The following is a 14,370-nucleotide window of genomic DNA, read 5'->3' as shown; positions in this document are numbered from 1 at the left end:
GCCCTTTTGACAACGCTTATTGATTTACTTCTGGTCATTCCTCATTGATTTACCTATCATTGATTTACTTCTGGTCATTCCTCACCTCTTGTGGTCTTGCTGACAGTCTCTTTTTCATGTCATTCACTGGGTGTGCGTAGATCTCAATACCTAGTGAATGTCACATAATTCTTTAAAAAGTAAGTACGCCCAGACTTTTCTCATGTGCCCCTAAGGATGCATGTATCACCAGTTGAGAAACATGGTCCTAAAGTAATCTGAGGTTTTGAAACAAGTGCCATTCAGCCTTTCCAGATTATTTTACCCTTTTCAGGAGTCAGATTTGTTTTGCATCCCACCAAGTTACACCTCACTTAAAAACTACTTACTTACAAAATCCTGCAAAAATATCACAGAAGACTATTACTGAAAACTTGCTGACTCTCTAGCATCTTATCAAATATATGAATTGGAATAGAAATATTGTACTTACATTTCAGTGTAAGGCATATGAAACAGTAGAAATAAGTCATTCTCTGGATAACCTTTTAGATTGTACTTACTTTACTAGTGTTTTTATGTAGCCTGTTGTAAAACTAGGCAAATCTCTAGATGAGTTGATGTACCCCCGAAAGATTTCAGTGTACCCCCAAGGGTATACGTATCCCTCATTGAGAAACACTTCCTTAACACACCAGCACATGCAAGTTCACTCGAAAGCTAGCAGTGAGGGCATAGAAATTTTCTTTTAATTAACAGGAGGTTAAGGGGCAGATAGATCTGGAAAAGCTGAATCTTCAGCAGAGGTTTTGTTTTGTTTAGTAGGGGTGAGGAGGGTTAGGAGGCTGGTCCTCTATTTGCAGCCTGGAGCTGGTGACGTTCCTGCATGCATGTTTTAACAGGTGACAGAGGGCATCTGGGGTGGGGTTCTTGCCCTTTCCATTTCTTTGTTTCCACTCCCACTATAACATGCAGATGGTAGGAGGCTATATTGACTATTCAACTAAAACTCAGAATGCCTGACAGCATAACGCAAGATGCCAGAAACTGTCCCTGCTTTAGAATACAAAAGGGGAACTGTTGAGAAGTTGTTTTTCATAATGCATTCCAGCTAAATGCCTTGAAAACTATGGAATTGCATTAAGAAACAGGTTCAGGGGTTCAAGCTGTGCCCATTTGTATTCTATAGCTATTTTTTCTGTTTCGACAATAACTCATTTAAACTCCAGTGTCTGTGTTCTGATATAAAGTGGTTATTGTTCCAGATGCCAGTACTTTTATATTGTGAATGAGAGGTGACTTGCACAGATTGCAGCATTTAAAGTTTTGATCGTTTCAGACTTATTAAAAACATCTTCACAGAATTGTGCATTTCTTTAGCCAGGCTTTACAGCTCTGACACAAACAGGGCTCTTCTGGTCTTTTGTGCTTTAAAATAACTAATGAACTTCAGTTGCTTAGCATCTTGCAAGATGTTAGACATAAACTGTCTTTCAGCAAGACTGTGTCAAACTTCACCAGATATGTACAAAAATAGAATCATTTATTTAAAACATAGGTACTGAGGCTAATCTAGTGTTTACAGACATTATGAATATATTAAGAATAATCACTGTCATGAAGCAGTTGTTTTCTGCAAAAGTTTGGACACTGTGGCCTAGATCTTAGACCTAGGTGGGAATGGAGTGACTCACAATCAGACTAGGATGTATGCTGAATGCTTTCTGTGCAAAACTGATATGTGTGTATGTGAGAGGAAAAGATAAATGTTGACCAATTTGCAAAACTATCAAGTTGAACAGTGAACTCAATTTAAAATTGTTCGGGGCTTTTGCAGGTGTACAAAAATCAGTTCCACTTTCTGCTCATTAACTTGTTAGCAATCAGCTGTTCAAGAGAAGAGCAGCAATGCAGTAAACTCTTTCATATCTGGCAGCCTGGGGACTTGGGGAGTTGCTGGATATTCAAGTGTTCTGGATAATAGAGAGGTATACTTAGCAATGCATAACACTAAACAAAAACAAGATTAGATATTAAGAAACAAACAAAAATGAATGCAGAGTACTTTATTTACCACCAACAGTAGTACTGTACACTGTAAACTTATACTGTATTTGCTGAATTTATATTTACTGTACTTGTGGAAAATTTAACTAAAATTTACTTGTGCTTAAAATGGCAGTTATTTGAGAGCTCTGGATTATAGAATGCCACACATGAAAGAGTTTACTATACATACTTTTTATGAAATGTCAAATTTGTTCATAATCTCTTGTTCTAGGACAACTAGTTTTAGCTCAATAGCTAATCTCATTTCTGTACAGTGGAAGCCTGAGATATGTGCATTCAAGCAGTGCGAATCTTGGTTTAATGTGACTAAGTGGTGGGGAGCTGGTACCTGGCTCTGGCCTGTCTGCTGCGTAGGGGAGCTGGGAAGCTGACCAGTGCAGCAGTGCTGGTCAGTTTCCTGGCTCCTGTGAGTGACAGGCAGCTGGGAGCCAGGTGTCAGCTCCTGCCCACTCTCAGGAGTGGGGAAACTGACCAGCCACTGACAGGAGCAACTGCTGCCACTAACAGAAGGTGGGGAACTGCTCCTGTCAGGAGTGGCAGCCAGACTCTAGCTATCTCTGATGGTTTCTCCACTCTTGTTGGGGTGGCGAGAGTCAGACTGCCACCCCTGACAGGAGCAGTTGCTCAGTTCCTGTCAGGGCCGGCAGCCTGTTTCTTGGCTGCAGCCACTGACAGAAACTGGGAAACTGACCAGCGCAGCAGCCCAGAGCTATTGCGCTGGTCAGTTTGCTTGCTTCCCTGAGCTATGTAAAATTTGTCTTATGTGGGGCTGCGCAAGAATGCAACCTCTGTGTAAGTCGGGGGTCTACTGTATGCTAACACCTTCTGCTTCTGTTTTTTCAGTGGGACTGAAAATATACAGAAAATATTTTAAATGTCTGCCTGACATTGAAGCAAATGCAGAAGGAATAGTCCTATGTCAGGATTTTCTAAAAACTTAGGATACATCTACACTGTGAGATAAATTTGAATTTAAGGCAGTTATCTCAATATTATGATGCCACTGTCTTTGCTGTAAATACCATTAGCTCGATTTAGGGAGCACTAATATTGATATAACATCATCAGAACTGGCTGGGTGTGGCATCAAGTTTGGTTTTAGAAGTCCAAATGCAGTGCTGTTAAGTCCAGTGCCTTGTTCGAACTCTGTGTGACAGGGTAGATCAAATATGGTCTGTGGGCTAGATCCAGGTCACCCATTGTTTCTGTCCAGTCTGTTCAGCTGATTAACAGAGTGCTAATACAGCTGGAAGTGTGTGCTCAGCTGCCCTTCCCCTCACCTTGCTTTGTCCTGCAGCTGAGTTTCTCCCAGTACCATCCTGTTAGCTGTGTGGGGGCCTGGGGAGGAGGAAGAGTGAGGGAAGTGCTGATGTCAGGGTATCCCTATCTCTGCAGAGCAGGGGTTGAGGAAAAGGGACACTCACAGCAGAACTGTTCCAGTCTGAGGTATGAAATGCACTCACCATTCTAAAGGAGGCAATGCACCGTTTTTAAGACTTCTGCAGCTGCCAGCCTCTCTGGAGAGCAGGGAAGACAACTGAACGGGATAGTTTTCCCTGTCTGACACAGCACATGGCATCTTTCAGAAACTTACCCAGCAGCCTCCAGCACACACGCTGTCACACACTTTTTCTCTCTAGCCCCTAGTTCCACTCCTCACACTTGAGGCCCCACCCTGTGATGACTTACCAAAATTTTTGGAGTGACTCCCCTGTCCCATGAAAATTATTGCCCACTGCTGGTATAGAACATTATTTGACAGAAATCCTCATTTCACCCTACTAAGTAAGTATTTGAAGAAAAGCCAGTGACCTCTTCTGTAACTGGTATTCAGGATGGGTAGTTCATGTCCATGACACAGCTTGTCCTTCCCTGCTCTTGGAATTTTCAGCAAGAGCGAGCTAAGGAGTGGCGAGTACACAGTGCTCCTTATATGCACAATGCAGGTGCCACTCTAGGGGCACTCCTGTAAGTACCGCTAAGGGAGTTTCCAGTACTGCTGCCAGCGATGTTCGTGATTTGGAATGGACATCCACTAACTCATGTTAAAGAACACCAGTTATGGAACAGGTAACTGTCATCTTTTTTAAAGAACAAATATGGTTGTAGGGCAGGAAAGAAATGTGGTAAAAGAAAAACCAAGATAGTTGATTGTGATCTTTTAATTGCTATTCTGTAAATGGCTGCCCTGGCCTAGAAATACATTTAGAATGTTTGTTTTTGAAATAATTCCATTCCAAGACTTTTATTCTTTAATTTTAGTTAGAAACAAAAATAGGCATATTAAGGAGGAATATTCATGTGGAAGAAATTGTTCTGAATGCATCTCTAGCATAACTTCTCAGAACAAAAAGCAGTCAAGTAGCACTTTAAAGACTAGCAAAATAGTTTATTAGGTGAGCTTTTGTGGGACAGACCCGCTTCTTCAGACCAGAACAGACTCAATATTTAAGGCACAGAGAACCAAAAATGGTAAGCAAGGAGGACAAATCAGAAAAAGATAATCAAGGTGAGCAAATCAGAGAGCGGAGGGTTGGTTCTCTGTGCCTTAAATATTGAGTCTGTTCTGGTCTGGCTATGGTCTGAAGAAGTGGGTCTGTCCCACGAAAGCTCACCTAATAAACTATTTTGCTAGTCTTTAAAGTGCTACTTGACTGCTTTTTGTTTTGATAGTGTATAGACTAGCACGGCTTCCTCTCTGTTACTATTCAACATGAAATAACTTCTCAGGTTCTTTTAAGTTCATTTAATGTTTCTTCAGTGAATGCAGCCAGTGTCTTTACCTTGAAAATATTTTGTCTTAATCAGTTTATTCAGACTTTCATACATTCATATTCCTAGATCAAGGGCAGACAGGACCATTGTGGTTATCTGGTCTGACTTGCTGCTTAACACATGCCATAGAACTTCCTCAAATTAATTCCTGTTTGAACTGGATGTTTACAAACAGACATGCTGCAATCTTGATTGAAAAAATTCCCTTTTTTTTGTTTTGTGTTTTTATGTAGCTACTTTGTCTTCCTCATGAAACCAACCTTTTTCTTTTTTTTTTTTTTTTTTCAAATATGTAGCCTTCGTGCTTGACTGTGAGATTGTGGCTTCTCTGCCATTTAGTAAAAAGTTTTTAATATTTCCCAATTGTATTTTCACATCTTCCTATTCAAATTCTTTTTCCAGTTGATTTGGCTCATAATTGTTTTCAGCTTTGTGAAACTAACAGTTTTAAAACTCGTGTGTGTGTGTGTGCGCATGCGTGCACATACATACTGGATTAGACTTTTTTGTTTGCACAAAACAAATGTGATCAAGTTGTGCTCTTTAGCCCCTAAAACCATTAATTTTTAGTTCTGAGATAATTTCTTCTTTTATCTGTCAAGATGAAGTCTAGTATACAATTTCCTTATAGTGGATTGGTGTTATAGGTGACAGTTTTCTAAGTTTTAGGAACTGTGAATGATTGTGTTAGTACTGGAAGCAAAAGAACTCCAGAATGTCATTCAGGTTGCAGTCTCCTATGACAGTGCACTTCCCCTCTCCTCCCCCACTTAAGGAGATGGTCATCCTGTTAGCCAGTTTTGTGTGTGTGTGTGTGTGTGTGTGTGTGTTGTCTGTAGGAGACATTCATTAGCGCCTTCTTCTTGTGCTTTATTTGTTAAGATATTGACCCATAAACATCCAAGATCACTTGCTTCTGAGCAGTCAGTGACTCAGAAATAAGGTAAATAATGTTTGACATCCAGTGCTACTCTCTCTCCCCTCCTGCACACTCAGTCCTCCTTTCACAGTCTATAATCACTGATTTTTAACATTCCAGTCATGTCAGGCTTCCTACCAGTTTTCGGTAATACCAGCTTGGTGAAATTTTGAGATCATAAATGACCAATTTCAATTCCTCTTCTTAAACAGACTTGTGGTGTTCATGTATAAGTAACTAAAGAACTTTCTTCACATCCATGGATGCCTTGATTTTGTTCCCAGTGTCTTGATTTTGTGCCAAGGCTTGATCATTTGTTTCTTCTTTTTACCTTCCCTTTTTGTTAGCTTAATGTCCCCTTAAGTAATCTATCAGCCTGTCATCTAGAACACAGGTTCCCTTCTACTGAGATACAGTTCTTCCATCTCATATAGCCCCTATTCTCCATAACGGAGGCTGGTGTTCCACAGAATAAAACCCTTTATCTTAAACCACTTATCTAGCCTGAACTTCCTTTCCAGAGCTGTGTCAAACCAGCACGTAAATGTTGATTTATAGGCAGACCTCATGGTACGGATCCCATTATTGTTCTTGTAATAACATGTACAGGACATTCATCTGGCAGAAACTCAGCTGTTAGAATATCAGTTAGGCTGGGGGTTTTCCCAGTAGGATTTCTTCTGCCCCATCCCGAGGAGGAACAGATGTAAACGAATCCCCTTGACACACTCCCCACAGCCATGTGGGCTGAGGGTAGATGAAGAGCACTCTTGAATGCAGTCAGCCCTACAGCCCCACCCAGTCAGAGCCAGGAATTAGTTTGCATTTCAAGCAGGACCCTAGACTCTGCTTTCTTCAGTTTGAGCTACTGTGTGGATGCTCTTTCTTTGCTGGCTGGCTGTTTTGTTTTGACTTCCCCTCCCATCTACCCCCTATAGTTGGTTTACTTCTAGTTTCTCCCCACCAACCCCACCTTCCTTGCTTTTATCCATCGTTTCCTCTTTCCCTTTCTCCTCTTCACTGTTTCCCATTCAGTCCATTATTATTATGTGCCACTCATAAATTAACACAGCTGCCAGGCTCCTGGCAGGGAGTGGAAGGTACTCCCTGGGCTTCTCTATCTCCTGGTAGGGAGGTGGGGCGACACATTGCATGGCATTCTCCAGGAGAAAGAGGGGCAGCTGGGCTCTGTCTAGTTTTCTTGTCAGTTTCACAGCAGGGTCTGTGAAGACAAGACTGCCAACAGAAAATTTAAGTGACACAGCATCCACACAGGCACTGTGTTGATGTAACTACACTGACATAAGCCTGTCCTGGTGGTAGAGTTATTATTTTGGTGTAGTAAGGCTCTTACATTGGTGGAAGGAAGGCTGTGGTGTGGACACTGATCTAATGTCAACATAAGATGTCTTACATCCATCTGTGTAGTGTAGATTGGCCTTAGAACTGATAAAGTACCTTTCTTGGCTATCTCAGCAGAAGGACCAATCACTTTATGGGTATAGATAGAGTGAACTACCATCTTGCTCCCACAGGTGGTACCTCTGTTTGTGGTGTTAAACAAGTGGTGCAAAGTGGAGGGTGGGAAATTTTGTAAGGGGGGGCTCAGTGCTATAGGCTGCTGGGTGTCGTGCTCATCCATCTCATTAAAAATGTTGAACTATATTATTGTTTTTATGTATGTGTGTTCACATGTATATACCGATTAATAAAGTTTTTACATTCTACAGACTTATTTTCTTACACGTGCTGAAAGGGTTTTTTTATATGAGCATAACTGAAACTTCTGTCAATTTGGATTACTTTGGACAGGTGGGGGAGGGGACACTCCTAATTGCAAGGACAAAAAGTGGGGCCCAATTTAAAAAGCTGGCTCAACCCCGGTTTAAAATAAAATTGGTAGGCTCTATGGGCAAACCTAAAGTGCTGTTGGCAATGCTGTGTGTTTTCTGTGGATGAATAAAAGAATTAATATCTTGGCACGTCAGCCTATTTCCACTCCTCACTCCCTCCAGAAACCACTAAACTTAACATACCCAATTCTGTATCCATAAATGGACAATATGCAGGAAAAATTCATCCTGTATCTAGCCCTTCATTTTTCTTTTGTTTAAAAGTGTGGGAAAGTTTTGCATTGTATGTCAATTTTGTGTTGCACTCCCTTGACACAAGAGAGGCTTTCCTATTGAGAAACAAAAGGCTTGCAGATATATGATATTTTCCCTCGTCTATGTAGATAAGTGGCTGATGTGAAAACTATATTAGAATTTTTAATTGGGAAAAATCTTCTTTAGAACTGTCCCACTAAGAGAATAAGCTCATTTAGTTCTCTTATTTGGGAACAAAAATATCAGCAGTCAGAAATGATAGTGACTGTTCATTTTTGTTTGGTTCAGGAGCTAAGTAGAATTTTTACACAGTGAAGCTTTTCTGGTATTTTACAAATTTAGAGGTATGTTGTTCCGTTGTGGTTTTGCTTTTCTAGAAAACATCTTCTAAAACTTTTCTCGTTTTTCTCTTTAGAGTTTTGAACCCAAATAGTAGTTTTCAAGACATTTGGACCCTCTATAACTTCCTAATAAGTAATGAGGTATGAAATTTGTTTTTGAAAATCTTTATTAGAAACATGTAATAAAGACAAATGTCAAACTGCAGGCAAATGTAGTGAGATGCCTAACTGGTACAGCAACAATTTATGTTCCAATTAAGTTAGAATTCTGATATTTGCTACTGTTGGTCATTATTGGTCATAATGCCCAAAGAGAAGTAAATGTGATCTTGTCTCCATCAGAGGTCGTCAGACTTTCTAATGGAACTCCAATCATTCAGGGTATGTCTACACTTGGGAATAAAATTGAATTTACTAAAGTTGACTTTTTAACACTAGATTTTATAAATTCAGAATTGAATGTCTGAAAGTGCTCACAAAGTCAACTTAGTGTGTCCCCATCAGATCACCTAAGTTACACTGTGGCTGCAGTGCATTGTAGGCACCTATCCCACAGTTCCTGCAGACCTGTTGCATTTTGGGATTATGTGCCAGTGTCTCGTGGGGGGAAAAAAAAGTCACCACAACTGGTTCTGGGTTTCTGATGTCATCATTGCAGACTACATATCCCTCACTTTCCACTGAAAATAAAAAGACGAGGGAATTTTCATGCTGCTTTTACATTTACTGCCACCCACAATTACAAAGAATAACACGGATCCTGAAACATTTCAATGTTTGGTGCAGTGTTTTATGATGACTTCCCATACTGCGATGCAGTATATTCCGAATGTAATGCCCATGAAGTCTCAGTGGATTGGTGCTGGGGGCACTGATGGACGTCAAGATCTGGAAAGTATCACCACGGAGTTGTCTGCATCACTGGAGTCACTGCACAGCATGGAGCTCAGGTTCTGAACCTGCCAAACCAGCTCAGGCTGGTGGGATATCATTGTTTTGCAGTCATGGGACGATCAGCAGTGGCTGCAAAACTTCCACGTGCGTAAGGCCACTTTTAGGGAACTTTGTAAAGTGATGTCTCCCTCCCTGAAGCACAGCAATACCACAATGAGACCTGCTTTGACAGTTGAGAAGTGTGTGACAATTTCTCTGTGGAAGTTTGCAGTTCCAGACAGCTACTGATCAGTGGGAAATCAATTTGGAGTGGGCAAATCTACAGTGGGGGCTGTTGTCATCCAGGTAACCAAGGCAATTACTAAGCTTCTCCTGTGAAAGACAGTGACTCTGGGGAATGTGCAGGACATACTGGACAAATTTACTGCCATGAGGTTCCCTAACTGCGGTGGGACCATAGATGGAACGCACGTCCCTATTCTAGCACCAGGCCTCAGAATTCATTAACTGTAAGGGGTACTTCTCTATTGTGTTGTAGGTGTTCGTGGATCACAAAGGTCATTTCACCAACATAAACGTGGGGTAGTTGGGAAGGGTGCATGATGTGCAAATCTTTAAGGAACTCTGGTCTGTTTAGAAAGCTCCAGAGTGGTACTTTCTTCCCAGACCAGAAAATCAGTATTGGGGGCATGGAAATGCCCATAGTGATTCTTGGTGACAGTGCTTACCCCTTGCTCCCTTGGCTCATGAAGCCATACACAGGCACCCTGGACCACAGTAAGGAGTTCTTCAACTACAGGCTGAGCAGGTGCAGAATGGTGGTAGAGTATACCTTTGGCTATTTAAAAGTCAGGTTCAAGTGCCTTCTGACACACTTAGTCCTCAGTGAAGAAAATAGTACCCTTGTCATTGGGGCCTGCTATATTCTTCATAACATTTGTGAGGTGAAGGGGGAGAATTTCATGCCAGTGGGGCGGGGGGCAGAGGCAGAGCTCCTGGCCAGAAATTATCAGCAACCAAACACAAGGGAGAACAGGAAAGCAGAGAACGCGGCAATGAAAATCAGGAATGCCTAGAAAACCAAGTTTTAGAATGATCATGAAGGGTCCTGAAAAGCTCTTCTGCAGCTGACATTTATTTTGAACACAATGGTAAGCTGTCTTCAGTTCATGGGAAAAAATAATGTGGAAGCACCCCATCCACCATTTGGACAGGGCATGCCACTGAGTGATGGGGATTTAAAAGCAGGCTGCACCAGGATTTAAAAAATCATCGAAAGTAACTGCAGGTGCACACATGAAACGGCAGCGTCCAATTGCCCACTAACCCAATTCGGAGGGGGATGGCTGCCACCTGTCTGATCACCTGCTAGCCCGGGGGAGGCTACCATGTGTCCGTTCGGATGCTGGCCTGGGAGAAGGAGGGAATGCTGTGTGTCCAAACAGATGCTGGCCCAGGGGTGGGCGGGGGGATGCCGCATGTGCTTTTTAAAGCAGTGCCTGGATATTAAAGCAGGCTGGCTGCTGCAAGATTTAAAAAATCATTAAAAGTCACTGCAGGCACACACGTATCGGATCCCCTGCCCTCATAGCCCACCGGCCTGGGTGGGAGTTGGAGCTGCCACGTAGGCTTCTTAAAGCAGTGCCTGGATTTTAAAGCTGTACCATATTAAAAAGCCAGTCAGGCTGCATGAGTTTTTTTGCTCTGCACTGGGTGAGTCAAAGGCAATGAATCATTAGTGACTCATGGAACTTCTCATGAGTTCTAGATTGCCAAAGAAGACATCAGTCTCTTCAGAATAAGAAAATGGGATAAGGAAAGATTGCTCATTCTATCCTGGAGCAGCCAGTCTGCTCTGAAATTCAGGCACTGCTTCAAAAAGCACACGTGGCATCCCCCTTCCTGTCCCTAGGCCAGCATCTGTTTGGACATGCTATATTTTTACATAGAATACAAATAATGTGAGACATTTGTAATGAAATGCCTTAGTTTCTTTGAAAAACTTAACTCTAGGTATATTTAATTCTAGCATTGACTTCTAGCATTGGATATCTTACCATTGGTTGTGTTGCTCATTCTAAAAGAGCCAACATTCCAGATTAAAATTGTGTATTTTTAAACAATGAACTTGTCATAATAGCATCCAAATGGCAACAAAGTAGGAATCTGTACATTAGCTGCTTTGCTGCTTGTTCTCCAGGGTTGTAAAATGGGTGATGCTATAAGTACATTTGTAAGCTCTTAGGGCTGCTGCCCTGTCTGAGTTACACAGTACCACTACGGTGAACTTGTTTCTATCAGAGGTCATCAGACTTCCACTAGAAAGTCCAATCATTCAGGTACCCTATTTGACTGGAATCTCTACAACCTACTAGAATAGAACAGGGGGTCAGGAACTCCCGGCACGTGTGCCAAGAGTGGCTTGCAAGCCAATTTTCACTGGTACCCAAGGCTTTCCCCTCCACAGGCCTCCCCCCGCCACCCCGCAAATGCACTCTGGCCTCACTACCATAAGGGAAACTTTTAACCCCTCCTGCCCCAATGTGCAGTGGGACACAGCACTGGGATTTGATAACTCCATGCTCCATTTTGACCTGTTAAAGAGTAAGATTCCCCAGGGTCCCAGTGGGAAAGCTCTGCATTTTAATTTATTTATTAATGAAGCTGTTGTAAATAGGACTATTAGTGACTTTAAACAGTATCACCAGCACTTGGATTGTATATCAGAGGTGGGGGAAAGTACCTCAAAAGTTACTTGAGTAAAAGGGCAGCTGCTTTCATTTCTGAATACTTGAGTACAATCTACAGTGGGGTGGTGGTGTGAGCACATGTGCAGTTTTACTCAAATATTTTCCCAAGAGGCTAATACCTTGTATTTAACTACATTCTGAACCCCTCCCCCACCCCAGCAGCGGCACTTTTACTCAAGTAACTTCCTACTTCTTCTCTTCATAGAGGTGAAAAGGTCAAATTTCTGCACTCCACCTTGGAAAGGTTGCTGACCCCTGTATTAGAATATAAATAACTCTCATCACAACCATATGGGTCAGCAGTTACAGTTTTTTCCCTTTAAAAGCATGGACCCAAAACAGCAATCTAGGGACCCAAACAGGAAAAACAAGAATGTGGTACTGCAGCCTTAGGAATGTCTTCATAAACCTGAAATTTAAAACTGTTTATATTTGTTTTTCTTTTTTTTCTTTTCTTTTCTTTTTCTTTTTTTTTTTTTTTAAAGATCTGCCTCAAGCAGACATTTCAATTTTCTTAAAAATCCTGTTACAAAGCAGACAATCGTGTCTCTCCCATTCTGTTCAACCTATAAACTAGAATATGTTGTTCTGTTAACACATCAGACACACAGTGGAACACTTGAACTTGAAATAAAGGATTAATGGCTCCACATCAGCATGTGCATTCAAAAATTGTGTGTTCTGTATGTGGAATATAGGCATTTTATTACAGCATGTATTATTTTCATGTTCACTATGTACGCTTAATATTTGTTTATGGATTTCAGAGCTCAGAAATCCATACATCTTTTTTATGGGATTATGGGATGATTTTCTTTTTACTAGAGAGTTGTCTGAAAGCTGCTATAAAAATACTATAAAATAAAGCCAGGATGAAAGACCGTTAACTCTAGATTGACTGATTGTTTTGCTCTTTCTGAATAAAGAGTACTTACTCCATAGTGACTTCAGGTCTTTTCCCCCTTGTCTAAACTTGAGATCCGTCCAGTTAGTGTGTGAAATGTTAAGTCCAATGCATGTGTACAACAGCTATGTGATTTTTAACTACCATGTGATCCAAATGAACTCTCTCTTTCATTTTAGATAAATACCAACATAAAATTTACAGCTGAGGAACTCTATGAGTGCATTTCACAGGAAATGTATAGGTAAGTGAGTTACTACAACTACAGGATTTCCTGAAACAATTGTAGCACTGTAGTTTAAGGCTGACTTCATGGTACTTGGTATTTTCTCTTAGAAAGATCTCCCTTATTCCCTTACTATACAAAGCAGTAATTAGTATTTATTGAGAGAGCTGGCCTGTTACGTGTTGAACCTTTCCAATCTGGCACCCATGGGACCTGACTGGTGCCAAATGAGAGAATTTGCCAGACTACGGGAAGTCAATATTGTCTAGTAGCATTACCAACACTCCCACTGCTTACTGGACTTTCAGAAGACATTTAGGGGTAAATTACAGATAAATAACAGCACAGAATAGAGAGAGCCAGGACTGGTGGCTGTAAACAAACTTCATGGGACTAAGGGAAGCTTGGCCACACCCATGACGTGGTCATCTTGCTAACGAAAATCATGATGGATTACGGATGTTGCCGGATAAGAGTGTGACAGATTAGAGGTGCAACGTGTATTAATTTTTTCTACCTAGCCATACCTTTTGCCTTTGTATTTGGTTAATTGTTGCATGACTTTGTTTTATATCTAGTGTTTGTATTTACTTATGGCTGGTAATTGGCATCATCAGAATTCTGTTCTATTTCCATGACAATCTTTCAGAATACCAATTTCCATGCTTTCAGTGATTGTGTAATCAGTTTGGATGGTGGCTGTGAAATTCCATAGTTTTGGCCATGTAACAGCTTGTAAAAACTATCTGCTCTCTCTGAGAGAAAAATGTATGTCACAATAGCCTCCTTTTGTTTAGTAAAGTGAAATGAAATGCCTTAAAGAGAAGGAACCCCCCCCCTCAGATTTACTCATGACAAAATGGATGCTCAGCATGTTTAACTATTCAGTTACTGCATTGACATAGACTAACTTGAATGTTTAAATTGTTTCAAAGGCTTTCCCTCATTAGTGATATTTCAAATATATTTATTGCCATCAGTATCAAACTGCTCAGTTTATAAACTAGTGAGATCATCATCTATGACAGCAGTAGAGCCACTTCTGCCATGTCCCTAAGTGACTGGTGTATAAATAGATGTAAAATATCAATTCAGAAACCGATGAAAGGAATGTATATTTCTGAGCAAATTGTTGATAGGAGATAAAAATATACCCATTCAAATACAAATGGTGGTTTGAGTGGATGGTTAGGCCTGCTAGTAGTTTGGAACCATCTCAGCATTGCTTGTGGGTCTTGTGAAATTTTGACTTTTTGCCAGACTCTCCTGTTTTCAGAGGCATTATGCTATCTGTGCAATGGAATCCCCTACTATCCTCAGGGACCTATTGCAGGAATCCAAACTTGGGTGAAACTGACAATACATTCATTGCAAGTGTTCCCTGGGTGGACAGTGGTATTAGGA

General features: G+C 41.1%; 1 protein-coding gene across 2 annotated transcripts in view; it reads left to right on the top strand.

Moving 5' to 3' along the window:
* Positions 1-14,370, top strand: part of SWT1 (SWT1 RNA endoribonuclease homolog) — a 75,153-nt gene that overhangs the window by 55,824 nt on the left and 4,959 nt on the right. The window contains exons 17-19 of one of the 2 annotated variants that reach the window (XR_012646523.1): positions 8,267-8,333; positions 8,979-9,431; positions 12,920-12,984. Coding sequence is in view for 1 of the 2 variants with exons in the window: in XM_075002242.1 (XP_074858343.1) it covers positions 8,267-8,333; positions 12,920-12,984 (132 nt within the window). In the remaining variant the exon portion in view is untranslated. The remainder of the gene's footprint in view (positions 1-8,266; positions 8,334-8,978; positions 9,432-12,919; positions 12,985-14,370) is intronic. The other variant, XM_075002242.1, reaches the window with a different exon arrangement.

Source organism: Carettochelys insculpta, chromosome 9 (genome assembly GCF_033958435.1).
Source record: "Carettochelys insculpta isolate YL-2023 chromosome 9, ASM3395843v1, whole genome shotgun sequence".
NCBI lineage: Eukaryota > Metazoa > Chordata > Testudines > Carettochelyidae > Carettochelys > Carettochelys insculpta.
Note: the sequence above shows the minus strand (reverse complement) of the source record. Positions and strands in the feature narration are given on the sequence as shown.